This window comes from Myotis yumanensis, unplaced genomic scaffold, assembly GCF_028538775.1.
Source record: "Myotis yumanensis isolate MYYU_CA2020_CCGP unplaced genomic scaffold, mMyoYum1.0.hap1 SCAF_5, whole genome shotgun sequence".
Taxonomy (NCBI): domain Eukaryota; kingdom Metazoa; phylum Chordata; class Mammalia; order Chiroptera; family Vespertilionidae; genus Myotis; species Myotis yumanensis.
Genome location: NW_027223756.1, coordinates 88,454,950 through 88,471,574, shown reverse-complemented (window position 1 = coordinate 88,471,574; position 16,625 = coordinate 88,454,950). Strand labels below are relative to the sequence as shown.

Genomic DNA, 16,625 nt, shown 5'->3' with positions numbered 1-16,625 from the left:
GGGGGCAGGCTGGGAGGCGGGGTCTCTGTCCGCCCCTGACTCCTCCCCTGATCTTCCTTCCCCCAGGGGTTCTCTGTGAGATTAATGAGGACGACTGTGGCCCAGGCCCGCCCCAGGACCCAGGTCCGAGGTGCTTGCACAATGGTACCTGTGTGGACCTGGTGGGCGGCTTCCGCTGTACCTGCCCCCCAGGATACACGGGCCTGCGCTGTGAGGCCGATATCAACGAGTGTCGCCCGGGCGCCTGCCACGCAGCACACACCCGGGACTGCCTGCAGGACCCCGGTGGGGGCTTCCTCTGCCTTTGCCGACCCGGCTTCGCAGGTAAGGGTGGGCCAGGGGGCTGACCTAGGCTCCGGCCTGTGTTCCCCCATCGTGGCTGATCCAGGGCTCCTGCTTGCCCAGGTCCCCGCTGTCAGACTGTCCTGTCTCCCTGCGAGTCCCAGCCCTGCCAGCATGGAGGCCAGTGCCGTCCTGGCCCAGGCTCTGGGGGTGCACTGACCTTCACCTGCCATTGTGTCTCGGTAAGCGGGGGTGGCTGGTCACATCAGGGTTTCTGGGAGGGAGTGGGACTGTGGCCTGGTGGGAGGGCGTGCCTTTAGGGGAGAAGAGGCGCAAGGGAAACGGGTCTGGGAAATGCTGATATTACCTGGAAGTCGCGGGAAGGGGTGAGGCTGGGGCTTGGAGGCGTGGCTTCTTGGGGAAGGCAAAGCGTAGGTGCACAGTGGGGCATCCAGTGGAAGGGGGAGAAGTTTGGTACGACCTGGGGAGACTGGAGGCTCAAGCCTTCCCAAGTCCTGACCCCCATCCTCCCCCCTCTCTCCCTTCCTCCAACCCCTGCCCCGGGCTTTCTTTTTTCTCTCCCCCACCCCTAGCCGTTCTGGGGCCCGCGGTGTGAGCGGGTGGCGCGATCGTGCCGGGAGCTGCAGTGCCCCGCGGGCATCCCGTGTCAGCAGACGGTCCGTGGGCCGCGCTGCGCCTGCCCGCTGGGGCTGGCAGGGTCCGCCTGCCGCGGCGTCCCGGAGCTGCCGCCGGGGGCCACCAACGCCAGCTGCGTGGTCTCCCCGTGCCTGCACGCGAGCTCTTGCATCCCGGAACCTTCCGCGCCCTTCTTCCGCTGCGCGTGCGCTCCCGGCTGGGCCGGGCCCCGCTGCGAGGTGCCGGCGGCAGCGCCCGAGCCCCCCGAGGAGCCGCTGTGCCCGAGCGCCGCCTGCGAGGCCAAGAGCGGGGACCAGCGCTGCGACCGGGAATGCAACAGCCCGGGCTGCGGCTGGGACGGCGGCGACTGCTCGCTGAGCGTGGGCGACCCCTGGCGGCAGTGCGCGGCGCTGCAGTGCTGGCGCCTCTTCAACAACAGCCGCTGCGACCCCGCCTGCAGCTCCCCCGCCTGCCTCTATGACAACTTTGACTGCCGGGCTGGAGGCCGCGAGCGCACCTGCAAGTGAGCCCCTCCCTCTGTCTGTCTGTTCATGGGCCCCGCCTCTGTCCATCCATCCATCCATCCATCTATCCACCCCAGTCTGTGTCTTGTCTGTCCACGTGCCACATCTCACCGTCCACAGGTCCTGCCTCCCTATCTGTCCATTCATTTGCCTTGGTCTGTCTGTCTTTGAGTCTATCCTTAGACTGCTGGGCCACCCATTCATTTGCCCAGTCTGCTTCTTAGTGTACCTGTCCTGCCCAGCTGAGTGCCACTTCTGTCTGTTGGCCCATCCTTGTCCATGTGCCCTCTCTGTCCATCCTTGTGCCCTGCCTGTCCCAATGTTCCCATCTGTCTGTCCATCCATGTACCCGCCTCTCTCTTTTTCTGTCTACTTCTGCACTCCATCTTTCCCTCCCTGTGCCCTGTTTGTCCATCTTGCTGTCCATTCAGGAATTCCTTTCGCCCCTCTGTGCGCCAAGCTGTATGTTGTCCATCTCATCTGTGCATCTATCTGTTCGTATGCCCGTCTGTCTGTCCATGTGCCTCATATATCGGTCCATCTGACCATCTTTGTGTCCCACCTGTTCATCTATGTCTCCTTGTCTGTCCTTCTGTCCTTCCACACACCCCTTTTGTCCCTCTATATGCCCACACAGCTGTCCTTGCCCTTGCCTGTCTGTCCTGCCCCTCTCTGCGTCTATCCATGCCCCCATCTGTCTGTCCCATGCATTCCATCTGTCCATCCTGTGCTCTGTCCCTCCTGTCCCACTGCTGTATTTTCCTCCTTAGCATGTAATCCTACATAGCATTCTCTCTGTGTGTTTACATTTAGCTTTTACTGCCGTGTAAAGGAAATGCTGTTATATCCTCTCCTTTACCATCTGTCCCCAACCCTCGGCATGCCAGCTCCACGTGTTCACGGGTATGCCTGGGCCTAACCTGGGTGCCCGCAGCAGGCTCAGCACCTACCAGGTGTTATCCACAGTGATTTATTCATAGTTACTGAGCGAGTGGCTGGTTTTCCAGAAAGCCTGACGTATTCGGACACATTCCAGCCCTCTGTGCTTGCTGTCTGACCCCCTTCTGTCTCCGGAGCTGGGGTGCGCTGTGTGCAGGGGGCTGGAGGCCCCCTGACGGTGCCCCCTTCCTGCCCCCAGTCCGGTCTATGAGAAGTACTGCGCGGACCACTTTGCAGACGGCCGCTGCGACCAGGGCTGCAACACGGAGGAGTGCGGCTGGGACGGGCTGGACTGCGCGGGCGAGGTGCCGGCGCTGCTGGCCCGGGGCATGCTGGTGCTCACCGTGCTGCTGCCGCCCACGGAGGTGCTGCACTCGGGCACCGACTTCCTGCAGCGGCTCAGTGCCATCCTGCGCACTTCCCTGCGCTTCCGCCTGGACGAGCGCGGCCAGGCCATGGTCTTCCCTTACCACCGGCAGGACCCCGGCTCGGAAGCCCCGCACTTGCGTGAGCTGGCCCCCGAGGTGATTGGGTGAGTGGCTCTACCCTGAGGGCTGTGGGGGCCGCGCAGGTACCGCGTGGGGGACCGGAGGGGGGCAGCATGGGCGAGGTCTGGTGTGTTTCACTTCCCTTAACATCTTGGGGAGCCTTCTTGTTAACAAGTCCAGCACGTCTCCACCTTGACGGCATGAACGTCTGGGGCAGGATCATTCTTTGCTGCGGGGTGTCCTGTGCATGTGGAATGTTGAGCAGCGTCCCTGGCTTCCACCCACTTAGATACAAGCAGCAGCCCACCCCCAAGATATGGGCCAGGGTCACTTGGGGAGCAGAATTGCCCCTGGACATAGACCTACCTCCTTCGGGAGAGGCAGGGGTATAGCAGAGTAGTTCAGAACGTGTGTAGTTTTTTCTTAGAAATGGAAAACATAGAACTCTCCTGTTGGTGGCCTGGTCTACCAGGCCGGACAGTGCCAGAGAGCGGTGTGGTCTCTGAGCAGGGTGGGCCCTGACACAGAGGAAGGATGAGTTTTAGAGATGGGGGCATGGGCTCTGATGGGATACAGCTGGGCTGGGGGGTGGGGGGTGCGGGTGGCTTATGCGCCAGACCCTGGCTGGGGTGAGCAAGTGGCTGGAGGGCGTCTCATCAAATTGAGGACACAGTGTGAAAATTAGGGTTGCTTTGGGGCTTGTAGAATCTGAGGAGTCTGGAGTTGCCCGGAAGGCAACCAGGGGCTGAAGATAGAGACAAGAAAGACAGAAGGATGTTGCAGCCATTGAAGTCATGAGAGGGATTCAAAGCAATGGGGAGAGAGGTGGGGATAGAAGGCTGATCTGGGGCCCGGCCGTGTGGCTCAGTGGTTGAGCATCGACTTCTGACCCGGAGGTCATGGTTTGATTCCCGGTCATAGCACATGCATGAGATGTGGGCTCCATTCCCAGGGTGGGGCATGCAGGCGGCAGCCGATCAACGATTCTCTCTCATCATTGATGTTTCCATCTCTCTCTCTCTCTCTCTGTGTCCCTCTCTGAAATCAATCAATCAATTATCTATCTATCTATCTATCTATCTATCTCTCTATCTATCTATTTTAAAGAATGCTCTGGGAACACTGAGACCTAAGGATTGGTTGAGGGAAATTAGCTCAGAAAAGAGAGGCACCGAGCAAGAGCTCGCTGCCTGAGGTGCATGGGAGCCAATACTACGGCACTGGCAAGGCTCAAATCTGTTTCCCTGATGCAGGGTTTGGAGCAAGCTTTAAGGGGTTTCAGTGTCAGATCTTTGGACCCTTCACCTCTCAAAAGGTTCCAGCATTCAGGTTCTGGTCATGTCTGGTTCTCTGGTTCTGTGCGGAGAGCAGTTGAGGGTTCATGAGTTACTCGTGAGGGTGTATCCAAGGTGTTTTGTTGTTGTTAATCCTTACCCGAGGGTATTTTTTTCCATTGACTTTTAGAGAGTGGAAGGGAGGGAAAAAGGAGGGGAGAGAGAGAGAGAGAGAGAGAGAGAGAGAGAGAGAAACATTGATGTGAGAGACACCTTGATTGGCTGCCTTGTGCGTGTGCTCTGGCTGGGGCTGGGGTTGGAACCTGGAATCGAACTGGTGACCCTCGGGCTGATGCTCTAACCACTTAGCAACACCAGCTAGGGCTACCCAAGGTTTAAACTTTAGTCCTGGGGTCTTGTTAGGAATAGGATAGGACCAGTTCTATGGTTATAAGAGGAAAAGGGGCAGCTGGAGAAATAGGAAGAGATGGGTTATGGGGTTCTTGGGATCCTGAGGAAAAAGGGATTTGGAAGGTTGGATTCCTGGAAGCAGAGCCTGAGATGGGCACTCAGATATATGTGCCCTATGGAGGGTGCTCTCAGGAGAGAGGGATGAAGGGAGCAGGATGGGTAGGGGAGAAACTGAGGCAGGAGGGAGCCCCAGCCACTGCCTGGCTTCAGCCTGATTCCTCGGAGTGCTCGCTCCCGAGCACGAATAGCACCTTAATGCCAGTCCCACCTTGAGACAGGAGGGTCAGCTTTTGTATATCTCACATCAGCCAGTCACTGGCTGATGCTCCCCTAAGAGGTGTCGCTTCCCACGGGAGAGGGTTCCCACCTTGCCGAGTGAGGCCAGTTCCCCCGAGAAGTGGGGGGCTCCCGCTGTTAGAAGCCAGAGCTCATAGCAGTCGGGAGGCGGATGCAGCAACCTGATAAGGGAGATCTGGGCCTGTGCTGACAGCAGCCATGAGAGATGTTGCCATGAAAACATGCCCGTGCGAGCCATGGTCTGGGGGACTCTGGTGGCCTCAGCAAAACTGGCCTGGGGAGTGTGGTGGGGTTGGATGCCAGATGGGGGCAGGTGGGCCATGGTGACATGGTGAGTGGACACAGCTCTTCGGAGCCTGGCACTGGGGTGGGAGATGGGCTTGGTGCTAGCCTGGCAGTAGGTGCCCCACTAAGCCAGCCGATCCCTCCTCTGTGTCCCCACAGCTCAGTGGTGATGCTGGAGATTGACAACCGACTGTGCCTGCAGTTGCCCGAGAATGACCACTGCTTCCCTGACGCCCAGAGCGCGGCCGACTACCTGGGAGCGCTGTCCGCGGTGGAGCGCCTGGACTTCCCATACCCACTGTGGGCTGCTCGGGGTGAGCCGGCTGGTGGGCGAGCAGGGTGGAGCTGGGGCTCCCAGGGGGGGGGTCCAGGCCGTGGTTGAAGTCCTTCCTTTCCTGCCTGCAGGAGAGCCGCTGGAGTCGCTGGAGCCTAGTGTGCCGCTGTTGCCGCTGCTGGCTGCCGGTGCGGTCTTTCTGCTGGTCATCCTGGTCCTGGTGGTCATGGTGGCCCGGCGCAAGCGTGAGCACAGCACCCTCTGGTTCCCCGAGGGCTTTGCGCTGCACAAGGACGTGGCCGCTGGCCACAAGGGCCGGAGGGAGCCTGTGGGCCAAGATGCGCTGGGCATGAAGTGAGGACCCTGCTCTTTCCCTGTCCCTGACTTTAGGGGCCTTGTGAGCCCTTGAGTCCACCTTGACCTGATTCTGACCCCAACTGGACCCTAACTTCAGACTTCAGCCTAGACCCCAGTATCTATCCCCTCGACCACTGACTCTATGATCCCTTGGGGATCACCCCTGATTCATGACCCCTGATTCCATTTCCTGTGTCCCAGTTCCTTTAACTCAAATTCTATCCTGACCCCACCTGGACTCGACCCCAGCCCTCACCTCTCAGATTTCATGCTTAATACTCAGCATTCATTCCTACATGACTGCTGGCTCCATGAGCCCTGTCGGGTACCCCAACCCCTGAGCCTTTCCTCTGTGACCCCCAATATCACCTCTGGCTCTAACCCACTCTGACCTTTGACTTCCTCTCTGATCCCCTTTCCATCCCAACTCAATGTCCATTCCCCACCACCCTCAATCCTGGCCTTGATCCTAGGCTCCACCTCCAACTCCCTGATCTGTCCCTCAAGATCCAAACCCCACCCTGGCCTAACCCCCGAATTTACCCCTCCCCTGTGACCTCCTGACCCCCTGACCCCTCTCCACAACCTCCTTATCTTGGCTATGTCTCTTACCTGTTACAAAGTTAACTCTATTCTGTTACGACATCCTCCTCTCTAACCCCAGATGTATGGCCATGACCCTCACCTATCCCACAGCTCACTACTCTGACCCCTGACCCCACTCCTATCTCACCACAGTTCCACCTTTAAACCCTGGCTGTCACTCATCATAACTTCTGACTGCACTCCCTGTGACCTTGACTCCATTCTGCACTCCCTCATTGGACCCTGTATCTCGACCCTGCTCCCTGTGCCTACTGACCTGTGCCAACTCCAGACCCTGACCTCGCCTCTGGGACCTCTGCTGTGACCCCACCCCAAATCTTCCAGGTCACATGTCTCAGTTGTCCCCTCTACCCTCCCCCCTACCCATTGTTTCCACAGGAATATGGCCAAGGGGGAGAGTCTGATGGGGGAGGTGGCAACAGACTGGATGGACACAGAGTGCCCAGAGGCCAAGCGACTGAAGGTTGTTACCCCCTCTTCTGAACCCTGTTTTCAGGGTCTTGGGTGGGGCCCCGAAGGTCAATGGAAGAACTCAGAGGACGTCACCTGGATCCTTAAGCTCAGGTCTAGCTTGATCAGGCTCTGTGTTTGGTGCCCAAAGGCTCTTACGTGAGCTGGCAGACTGGTTGAGAATATTCTGTCCTGTTTCCATAACATCACTCATGCCTTTTGGACCGTGGGTCTGAAATTTATCAAGCTCCTGCGAGGGGCCCAGTTGCTTTGCTCATGAAGGTGCATCGATACATTCGTGAGTGACTATTTGGTCCCTGTACCTCATGATCATATTCACGTTCCCAGATGAATCCTAATCCTTGAAGGATTCCCTTGCCCCACATTTCTTTTCCAATGATTTTTAGTTTCCAGAATACAAGTTTTGCATTTTTTTCCTGGGAAATATAATTCAAAATATTTTATTCTTCTGGATGCTGTTGTCAGTAGAATTGTCAACTTAATCTTGTTTTTGGTGTGTTTGTGTCTAGTGCGGTGGTTCTCAACCTTCCTAATGCCGCGACCCTTTAATACAGTTCCTCATGTTGTGGTGACCCCCAATTTCATTGTTACAAATTGAACATAATGAAAGCATAGTGATTAGTCACAAAACAATATGTAATTATATATGTGTTTTCCGATGGTCTTAGGCGACCCCTGTGAAAGGGTCGTTCGACCCCCAAAGGGGTCGCAACCCACAGGTTGAGAACCGCTAGTCTAGTGTATAGACAGGTGTGTGCTGACAGTACGATGCTGTGTCTCTTCCTTGAGCACCCACCTTGGGTTCCAAGCCCTTCTCCCTTTCCAATTTGGATTAAAATTCCAGTTTTTCTTCTAACGAATTTTCTGACCTCCTATATGTCAATTTCCTGTTTCCTTATCTAGAAAACACTCGGGGTTTTGGGGGGGCTGTGTGTGCCTCTCCATGAGAGAAACCCCGACTGTCCCTCTGTCTCCCCCAACTCCTTGTGAGAACCTGGATCCTTGTGCCTCCAGGTAGAGGAGCCTGGCGTGGGGGCTGAGGACGCTGTGGATTGCCGCCAGTGGACTCAACACCACCTGGTGGCTGCTGACATCCGCGTGGCACCAGCCATGGCCTTGACGCCGCCGCAGGGGGAGGCGGATGCTGATGGCATGGATGTCAACGTGCGCGGCCCAGGTCAGTGACGGCACCTCCCGCTCCCCGCTCCTACTTGTGAGAGTTTGAGTCTGCGTCTGTGTTCTGGGGAGAGCGAGGTATGTCTGGGTGTTTGACTATGGGGCTGGTTGTTAATCGGGACTCTTGGTTGTAAGTGATAATAGCCCAGTTCATACAAGTTTAAGTAAAACAGGGGATTTACTGGCTCTTGTAACTGAAGCATCAGGTGCATTTGGATCCAGGACTCACCACCCCTTGGCTCTGGCCCAGGCAGGCTTTTTCCTGGGGAAGCTATGACCACAGGCAGGACCAGCCTTATAAAACCTTTTTCCCATCTACACCAGAAAAAGTCCCAGAATGAGTTCTGATTGGACGGACCTGGGTCACATGCCCATTCCTGAACTAATCAGTGTGATCTGGGGCCTGGAATATGCAGACTGACCAAGCCTGGGCCCTATGCCTGTCCCTGGGGGAGGGGGTTTGGCTCTAACCCGAGCTTGAGGATGGAGAATGGGGTGCAAGTGTCTCCCTAAGGAAACCAGGCCAAATGCTCACGGAGTGCTGCTGACCATATTATCTGGATCCTGCTGGATTCATCTTTGCCATGTTTCAGGGTATTCTCCCCCTAGCTCTGTTTTGCTCCAAAAGGCCTGCATCTTTTGAAGTCCCTAAGGGATTTCATGTCCCTGGGGGTGCTCATAGCTGGTGGGTGTGGGCATTTGAAAGGCACAGCTCCTTTGCCTCGAGCTGGAGTATAACTGCAGGTATAACTCAGCCTCTAGCCTTCCCTTTGGGATCACGATGAAATAGCCCACTGGGAATTTTTCTGAGGGTCATGTGTTTGTCTTCCTCCCTCCCTTGTCCTTTGTCCTTTTCTGCCCCGGAGCCCTTCTGGGGCAAATCACATGCCAATGAATCTGCATCCTGGGTTGCCTTCTGGGGCCCCTGACACAGATGTGTGTGTGTGTGTGTGTGTGTGTGTGTGCATGCAGGTGTACCTCCGTTTGTCACACTTCCTCCTAATGCAGTGCCCTCAGCAGGATTCCCTGGAAAGGTCCCTGTATCCACCTTCCCCTGATATGTTCCTGTTCCCTGCAGACGGCTTCACCCCGCTAATGCTGGCCTCCTTCTGTGGGGGGGCCTTGGAGCCCATGCCAGCTGAGGAGGACGAGGCAGAAGACACGTCAGCCAACATCATCTCAGACCTGATTTGCCAGGGGGCCCAGCTTGGGGCGCGGACTGACCGCACGGGTGAGACGGCCTTGCACCTGGCCGCCCGTTATGCCCGGGCTGATGCCGCCAAGCGGCTGCTGGATGCTGGAGCAGATACCAATGCCCAAGACCACTCGGGGCGCACCCCCCTGCACACGGCTGTCACTGCCGATGCCCAGGGCGTCTTCCAGGTGAGATGGGCCTGCCTCTTTGGACATCAGAGCTGGGACAGGCATCGAACTGATCTGGGTTGGAGCCCCAGTTCTGCCTTTCAGAGCTTTTTTTTTTTGTAAAATGGGGATATATAGGCGTACAGTTTCTCCCTGAATCTCATTGACTCCAGGAGATGTGGGGATTGGGTCGTCAGAGGGCTTAGAGGTGCTCCTGGTCCCCCTGTGTCTGCCATGACTCCCCCTGCCGCACCTCCCTCCCCTAGATTCTCATCCGGAACCGCTCCACAGACCTGGATGCCCGCATGGCAGATGGGTCGACCGCACTGATCCTGGCGGCCCGCCTGGCGGTGGAGGGCATGGTGGAAGAGCTCATCGCCAGCCACGCTGATGTCAATGCTGTGGACGAACTTGGTAGGCTGGTGGGCGGTGGGGCTGAGAGGGTGTCACATGGACCCTGACTGTCTTGTTTGCGTGAACCCTCACCCACTGTGAACACTGCGACCCAATCCCTGAAGTCCCTGTGCGCATAACAGGGCTGCAACATGGACTTACACTCTTGTGCATTTTTTTTTAAAAACATGGTTTTGCAGAGGTGTATTAAGTGCGTCATTCTCTTTTTAAAACTTAGAGTACCTGCTTTCTTTTTTAAAAATATTTTTTATTGATTTTTTACAGAGAGGAAGGGTGAGGGAGAGTTAGAAACATCGATCAGCTGCCTCCTGCACACCCCCCACTGGGGATGTGCCTGCAACCAAGGTACATGCCCCTGACCGGAATCGAACCCGGGACCCTTCAGTCCCCAGGCCGACGCTCTATCCGCTGAGTCAAACCGGTTAAGGGCTCTTGTGCATTTTGTTATGGCATCAACTAGCTCATCTACACATGAGTGACTCAGAAAAAGGTGCCCTTCCCCAAGACACTTCATTTCCACCTACTTGGTTAGAGGTAATCACTGCTGCCATCTGCCAGGCAGCTGTTACAATACATTTGCTAACTGACCCATTCATATGAGGTGGCCTCTCCTTCCCCGGTGGCTAGCAGAGTCCCTGGAGGTGGCTTCTTGCACAGAGTTGTGGAGATTCACAATTGCCCTTATGTCCAGAGGACCTCACACAGACATAGACACACTCAGATGCTCACAAACATTCTTTGGAGTAGGTGTTCTCAACTTTTGGAGCAGGTGTTCTTTTTAAATATATATATTTTATTGATTTTTTACAGAGAGGAAGGGACAGGGATAGAGAGTTAGAAACATCGATGAGAGAGAAGCAGCGATCAGCTGCCTCCTGCACACCTCCTACTGGGGATGTGCCCGCAACCAAGGTACATGCCCTTGACCGGAATCAAACCTGGGACCTTTCAGTCCACAGGCCGACGCTCCATCCACTGAGCCAAACCGGTTAGGGCTGGAGCAGGTGTTCTTAACCTACCAATGACATTTGGGATTGGAGCATCTTTGGTGGTCGGGGCCATCCTTGCATTGCAGGGTGTTAAGCAGCATCCCTGGCCTTGAACTATTAGATGCTAGTAACCCACCTCCCAGTTGTGGCAACCAAAAATATCTCCCACCATTGCCAAATGCCACTGGGGGGAAAATCACCCCTGGTTGAGAAATATGGCTTTAGAGGAGCATTATCCAATAGAACTTTCTGTGATGACGGAGTGTTTTCCACAGTGGCTGCCCCTTTTTTCACTCCCACCAACAGTGTATGAAGGTTCCAATATCTCCACATCCTTGCCAACACTTTTTATTATCTGTTTTTTTGTTTATAGTGGGTGTGAATTGGTATCTCATTGTGGTTTATGATTTTCATTTTCTGGATGGCTAATGATTTTGAGCATCTTTTTATATGCTTATTGGCCATTTGTATGTGTCTTCTTTTGCAACATGTCCATTCAGATGTTTTGCCTATTTTTAATTGGGTTATTTGTCTTTCTGTATTTTTAAAATCTATTTTTATTGATTTCAGAGAGGAGGGGAGAGGGAGAAAGAGATACAAACATCAATGATAAGAGCGAATCATTGATAGATTGCCTCCTGCACACCCCACATGGGGATTGCCCTGTCTGGGAATGGAACCGTGACCTCTTGGTTCATAGGTCAATGCTCAACTGCTGAGCCAAGCCTGCCAGGCTGTCTTTCTATTATTGAGTTACAAAGGTTATGTATAAATATTTCTTTCAATTTGTAGGGGGAGAGAGAGAGAGAGAGAGAGAGAGAGAGAAACATTGATTTGTTGTTTCACTTACTTATGCATTCATTGGTTGATTCTTGTATGTATCCTGACTGGGAATAGAACCTGCAACCTTGGCATATCAGGATGGCGCTCTAAACAACTGAGTGAGGGCTTCACTTTCTTTATGTTGTCCTTCAAAGCACAAACATTTTAATTTTGATAATGTCTAGTTTATGTATTTTTGTTGTATTACTGCTTCTGTTTTTGGTGTCATATCTAAGAATCTTTGTCTAATTCAAGACCATAAGGATTTACTCCTATGTTTTCTTCTAAATATTTTATAGTTTCAGCTTTTACATTTAGGTCTTGGAGTGATTTTTTTTAATATGGTGTGAGGTAGGGGGTCCACCTTAATTTTTTTGCATGTGGAGATCTAGTTGTACCAGCACCATTTGTTGAGAAAGCTATTCTTTCCCCATTGAATGGTTTTGACACCTATTTTAGTTAATTTAAATCTAAAGAGGCACATGGGACTGGTGGCAACTGCATCAGATAGCACATCTCTAGGAATAACCAAGTGAGGGCTGCATAGTTCCCTCTGTAAATGGAAATTCACTTGTACAGGAGCCCCAGGCCATGGAAGACACCTGTACAGTGTCTCCCTTGGACAGAGAGTCATTCTACGGATCTACACACATACACAGACCCAAACACAGGTGCTCAGATCCTCATGGCAGGTCCGCTCCTTCTCACCAGGCCATATTCTGGTCATTTTCTGCTTCTCTGTCTTGGAGGGTCAGGACATGAGCCTGATTCTGACCTTGACCTCTCTGCACTCCCCACCAGGGAAATCAGCCTTACACTGGGCTGCAGCTGTCAACAACGTGGAGGCCACCTTGGCCCTGCTCAAAAATGGAGCCAACAAGGACATGCAAGATAGCAAGGTGAGCCCCAGCCCTTGGCTCACCAGGGAGTCATCCCTAGCGTAGACCTCCCCCTACCAGGTAGCAGAGAGTGGGGTGGAGTAGGCAAGTGGGAGCATTCGCCCAGCCTGCAGCCAGCTTTCAGGGGTGGGAATTGGGCTCAAGAGACTCCAACAGTAGATCAGAAGAGGAAGTGTGTGGCAGTTACTATGTGACCTTCGGAAAGTTGCTTAACTCCTCTGGACCTCAGTGTTCTCATCTGTGAAATGGAGAAGCAACAGTACCTATCTCATTGCCTCTTCCAAGGATTCAGTGAGGTAATGTGTTACCTCAATAGAAGGTAACTTTTTGATCATTGTTTAAAAAGCCTTGGAAGCTGGTGTTACTCTACTCAGATAAGCAGAGTGAGGCTCAGAGGGGTGCAGGATGGATTCTGTCATTTAAAATTTCCATATTTTTTAATGGAATTTTTGGCATTAATTTAAATTAATTTTTTAAAAAAATTGCATTAAAATATTAATTTTTATGATTGAGAGTTTTGCTGCCCCTTTGAAATTTGTGTCTAAGGTGAGTGCCTTACTCTTCTCACCCTGTTCCTGGCACTGGGGTCTGGCACTTAGGAGGTGCACCATGACTGTCGTTTAAATAAAAGAACTTGCCTCGGCTTCCCCATCAGAGCGAGGAGTCGAACCCAGGTCGGTCAGGCTGGAACCTTAGCTCTCAGGTTCCATCAGAGGACGGAGGCCCTGGTGTTGCTGGCCCTTGTGACCCTGACACCTGGCTGGTTCTTGGCTCCCCCCAGGAGGAGACACCACTGTTCCTGGCTGCCCGGGAGGGCAGCTATGAGGCTGCCAAGCTCCTGCTGGATCACTTTGCCAACCGGGAGATCACTGACCATCTGGACAGGCTGCCCCGGGATGTGGCCCAGGAGAGGCTGCACCAGGACATCGTGCGCTTGCTAGACCAGCCCAGTGGGCCGCGCAGTCCCCCGGGCTCCCATGGCCTGGGGCCCCTGCTCTGCCCGCCCGGGGCCTTCCTCCCTGGCCTCAAGGCGGCACAGTCAGGGGGCAAGAAGAGCCGAAGGCCACCCGGGAAAGCAGGGCTGGGACCACAGGGCACCCGGGGCCGGGGCAAGAAGCTGACGCTGGCCTGCCCGGGTCCTCTGGCTGAGAGCTCAGTCACACTGTCGCCTGTAGACTCTCTGGACTCCCCACGGCCCTTTGGTGGGCCCCCTGCATCCCCTGGAGGTTTCCCCCTTGAGGGGCCCTACATGAGTGCCACCACCACGGCTGTGTCCCTGGCACAACTTGGTGGTGTGGGCAGGGCAGGTCTAGGGCGCCAGCCCCCCGGGGGCTGTGTACTCAGCCTGGGCTTGCTGAAACCTGTGGCCGTTCCCCTCGACTGGGCCCGGCTGCCCCCACCTGCCCCACCAGGTCCCTCGTTCCTGCTGCCACTGGCACCGGGACCCCAGCTGCTGAACCCTGGGACCCCCATGTCTCCTCAGGAGCGGCCCCCACCATATCTGGCTGTTCCGGGACATGGTGAGGAGTATCCGGTACCTGGGGCCCATGGCAGCCCCCCCAAGGCTCGCTTCCTCCGGGTCCCGAGTGAGCATCCCTACCTGACCCCATCCCCTGAGTCCCCTGAGCACTGGGCCAGCCCCTCGCCTCCCTCACTGTCAGACTGGTCCGATTCCACACCCAGCCCAGCCACTGCCAGTAGGGCCACAGCCACAGCAGCGGGGACACTTCCTGCCCAGCCACTCTCCCTGTCTGTCCCTGGCCCCCTAGTTCAGGCTCAGACCCAGCTGGGACCCCAGCCTGAAGTCACTCCCAAGAGGCAGGTGTTGGCTTGAGATGCTCCTCAGTTCTTGGGGTTTGGGCAACTGAAGAGACACCCTATCCTGATTCTGTTCTCCCCCATTTTCCTTTAATCCTTTCCATTCTCTTTTCTCTTTTCCAATCCCCCTGCACCCTCTACCCCTTCAGTGTGACTGACATAGTTTACCAGCCTACGGCTTCAGTCTTCCCTTATTTGTAAGGGGTTCAGGCTGACCCCCACCCATGGGTCTTGTGATGAGTCTGGGACCTTCTCCTGTCCTCCCCTCCCCCTGCTCTCCAACTCACCCTTCCTTCCTTTCTTGCCTCCTCTGGCCTCTTTCACTCCTCACACTCTGACATGAGTGGATTATTATTTTTTTTTACATTTTGTATAGAAACAAAATTCATTTAAACAAACTTATTATTATTATTATTATTTTTTACAAAATATATATATGGAGATGCTCCCTGCCCCCCTGCAAACCCCCCAGTGCCCCCATGGGGCTGAGTCTGTGGGCCCATTTGGCCAAGCTGGATTCTGTGTACCGAGTACACAGGCATGACTGGGATCCTGTGTACCGAGTACATGACCCTGGTGTGTACCAAGTAGTCACCTTGGGCGCACCCTCTGGGGCCAGGGGTTGGCAAGATGTGGGAGCTTCCTCCCCACCCCACGTCCCTCACTTCACTGCATTCCAGATGGAACTTGTTCTATAGCTTTGCTGGGGAAAGGGCCCTTCTGTCTCAGAGAGCCCACCCCCAGATTGTCTCCCCACCCTTGAGCCTGGGCCACCTTCCTTTGGGAACTTGGGGGTGGGTGGTGGGAACATGAGGATTAGGGGAGATATGTGCATTTCACTTTGTGTCCCTGTACATATGGGACTGCATGATGGGAAGGAGCTGCCTGAGTGGCACCTCTCCTGGTACTCCCCTGGTCCAGTGCCATGGCAGAATATAAGTATTTTTAGGCAATTTTTGTAATATGGCTTCTGATCACAATTTCTGTTTAGCTAAGTTCCCAGGCCTTTCATTGTACAGCCCCCACTCTCCTCACCACCTAATAAAGGAATAGTTAACACTCAGTGTCACTGATCTGTGTCTAGATAAGGTGGGGGAGTGATAGTGGTGGATCTTCTGTCTCTCCAAGGCTAAGGAGCTCCCATCTTAGGTTAAACCCATTTAGCTTGGCTACTCACTTGTGTTTCTTCTTTTTTTGATTCAATCAGATTTGCTTGGAAACATTGTTTAATGGAAATGCTAAGAAAGCTGTCAGTTGGTGGAGCTTTTAAGGTCACCAGCAGATTAAGAACTATGGGTGGCCAGGTTGGAGTGGTAGGTACATCTGCAAACTGCAGAAGAATGGAACTGGTATGCAGGGAGAATCAGAGAAAAGTGCTCCAATGGTTCTAGAGTTGGAAGGCGTGAGTATCTTAGTTTCCGAAGTATCAATTTCAGTTAATTGAGTATTCAGTCCATTGACACCACAGTTATTTTTTCATTGCCTTCTAAGTGCCTGATGCTAGTTTTGCATGAAAGTCACCTCTACTTCATGTTTCCTTGGTGTATGGAGACAATGTTGCAGCTCTGTAATAAATACTCCTTTACATATACCAGCTTGGGTGGGTTTCTATATCTTGCAACCAATTGTACTTCAAGACAAGGTTGTGTTCACATAGGGGCATCCTCCAGGAAAAGAGGATGGATTAATGTTCATTGATTCCCCTGTCACTTGGAATGCTTGTGGTTGCATGTGACACAAAAATTAACCCAGCTGGTTTAAACAAACAAACACAATTATTAGCTCATGTAACTAATAAGGACCATCTTCAGGGAGATTTGATGCAGTGACAGAAAAGAAGGCTGAATTTCTCTTCATCTCTACAAATTGTTCTCTGGGCATCAGTGTCATCCTCAGGCTCCACATGGCACCCAATCCAATTTCTCTTCCCACCGTCACAGCTATAGTGCTCCTTCTGTGTTAGCAAAATAAGTACAAAGATCATTAACCATATGGCACTTTCCAGGGACCCGAGAAGCTTCTAGACTTGGAGTTGATTTGTGTGGATTCCAATTGGGTCATGTGCCGGTCCTCTTACTGATGGTTTCTCAATGTTGGCATTATTGACATCTGTGGCCAGCTCATTCTTTACCAAAGGGGGTCTCCTGTGCATTGCTGGATATTTAATGGCATCCCTGGCCCCGACCCACTAGATGCCCCTTTTCCATTGTGACAACCAAAAAAGTCTCCAGGCTTTGCCAG

At 53.8% G+C, this 16,625-nt stretch overlaps 1 protein-coding gene across 2 annotated transcripts in view; it reads left to right on the top strand.

Annotated features, from left to right (window-relative positions):
• Positions 1 to 15,447, top strand: part of NOTCH3 (notch receptor 3) — a 33,015-nt gene extending 17,568 nt beyond the window's left edge. For both annotated transcript variants that reach the window (XM_070416265.1, XM_070416264.1), the window contains 12 exons: positions 67 to 324; positions 406 to 524; positions 876 to 1,441; positions 2,581 to 2,913; positions 5,356 to 5,510; positions 5,602 to 5,824; positions 6,812 to 6,896; positions 7,919 to 8,081; positions 9,159 to 9,463; positions 9,709 to 9,856; positions 12,469 to 12,566; positions 13,348 to 15,447. In XM_070416265.1, the coding sequence (XP_070272366.1) occupies positions 67 to 324; positions 406 to 524; positions 876 to 1,441; positions 2,581 to 2,913; positions 5,356 to 5,510; positions 5,602 to 5,824; positions 6,812 to 6,896; positions 7,919 to 8,081; positions 9,159 to 9,463; positions 9,709 to 9,856; positions 12,469 to 12,566; positions 13,348 to 14,400 (3,506 nt within the window). In that variant the 3' untranslated portion in view covers positions 14,401 to 15,447. The remainder of the gene's footprint in view (positions 1 to 66; positions 325 to 405; positions 525 to 875; positions 1,442 to 2,580; positions 2,914 to 5,355; positions 5,511 to 5,601; positions 5,825 to 6,811; positions 6,897 to 7,918; positions 8,082 to 9,158; positions 9,464 to 9,708; positions 9,857 to 12,468; positions 12,567 to 13,347) is intronic.
• Positions 15,448 to 16,625: the final 1,178 nt, after the last annotated feature.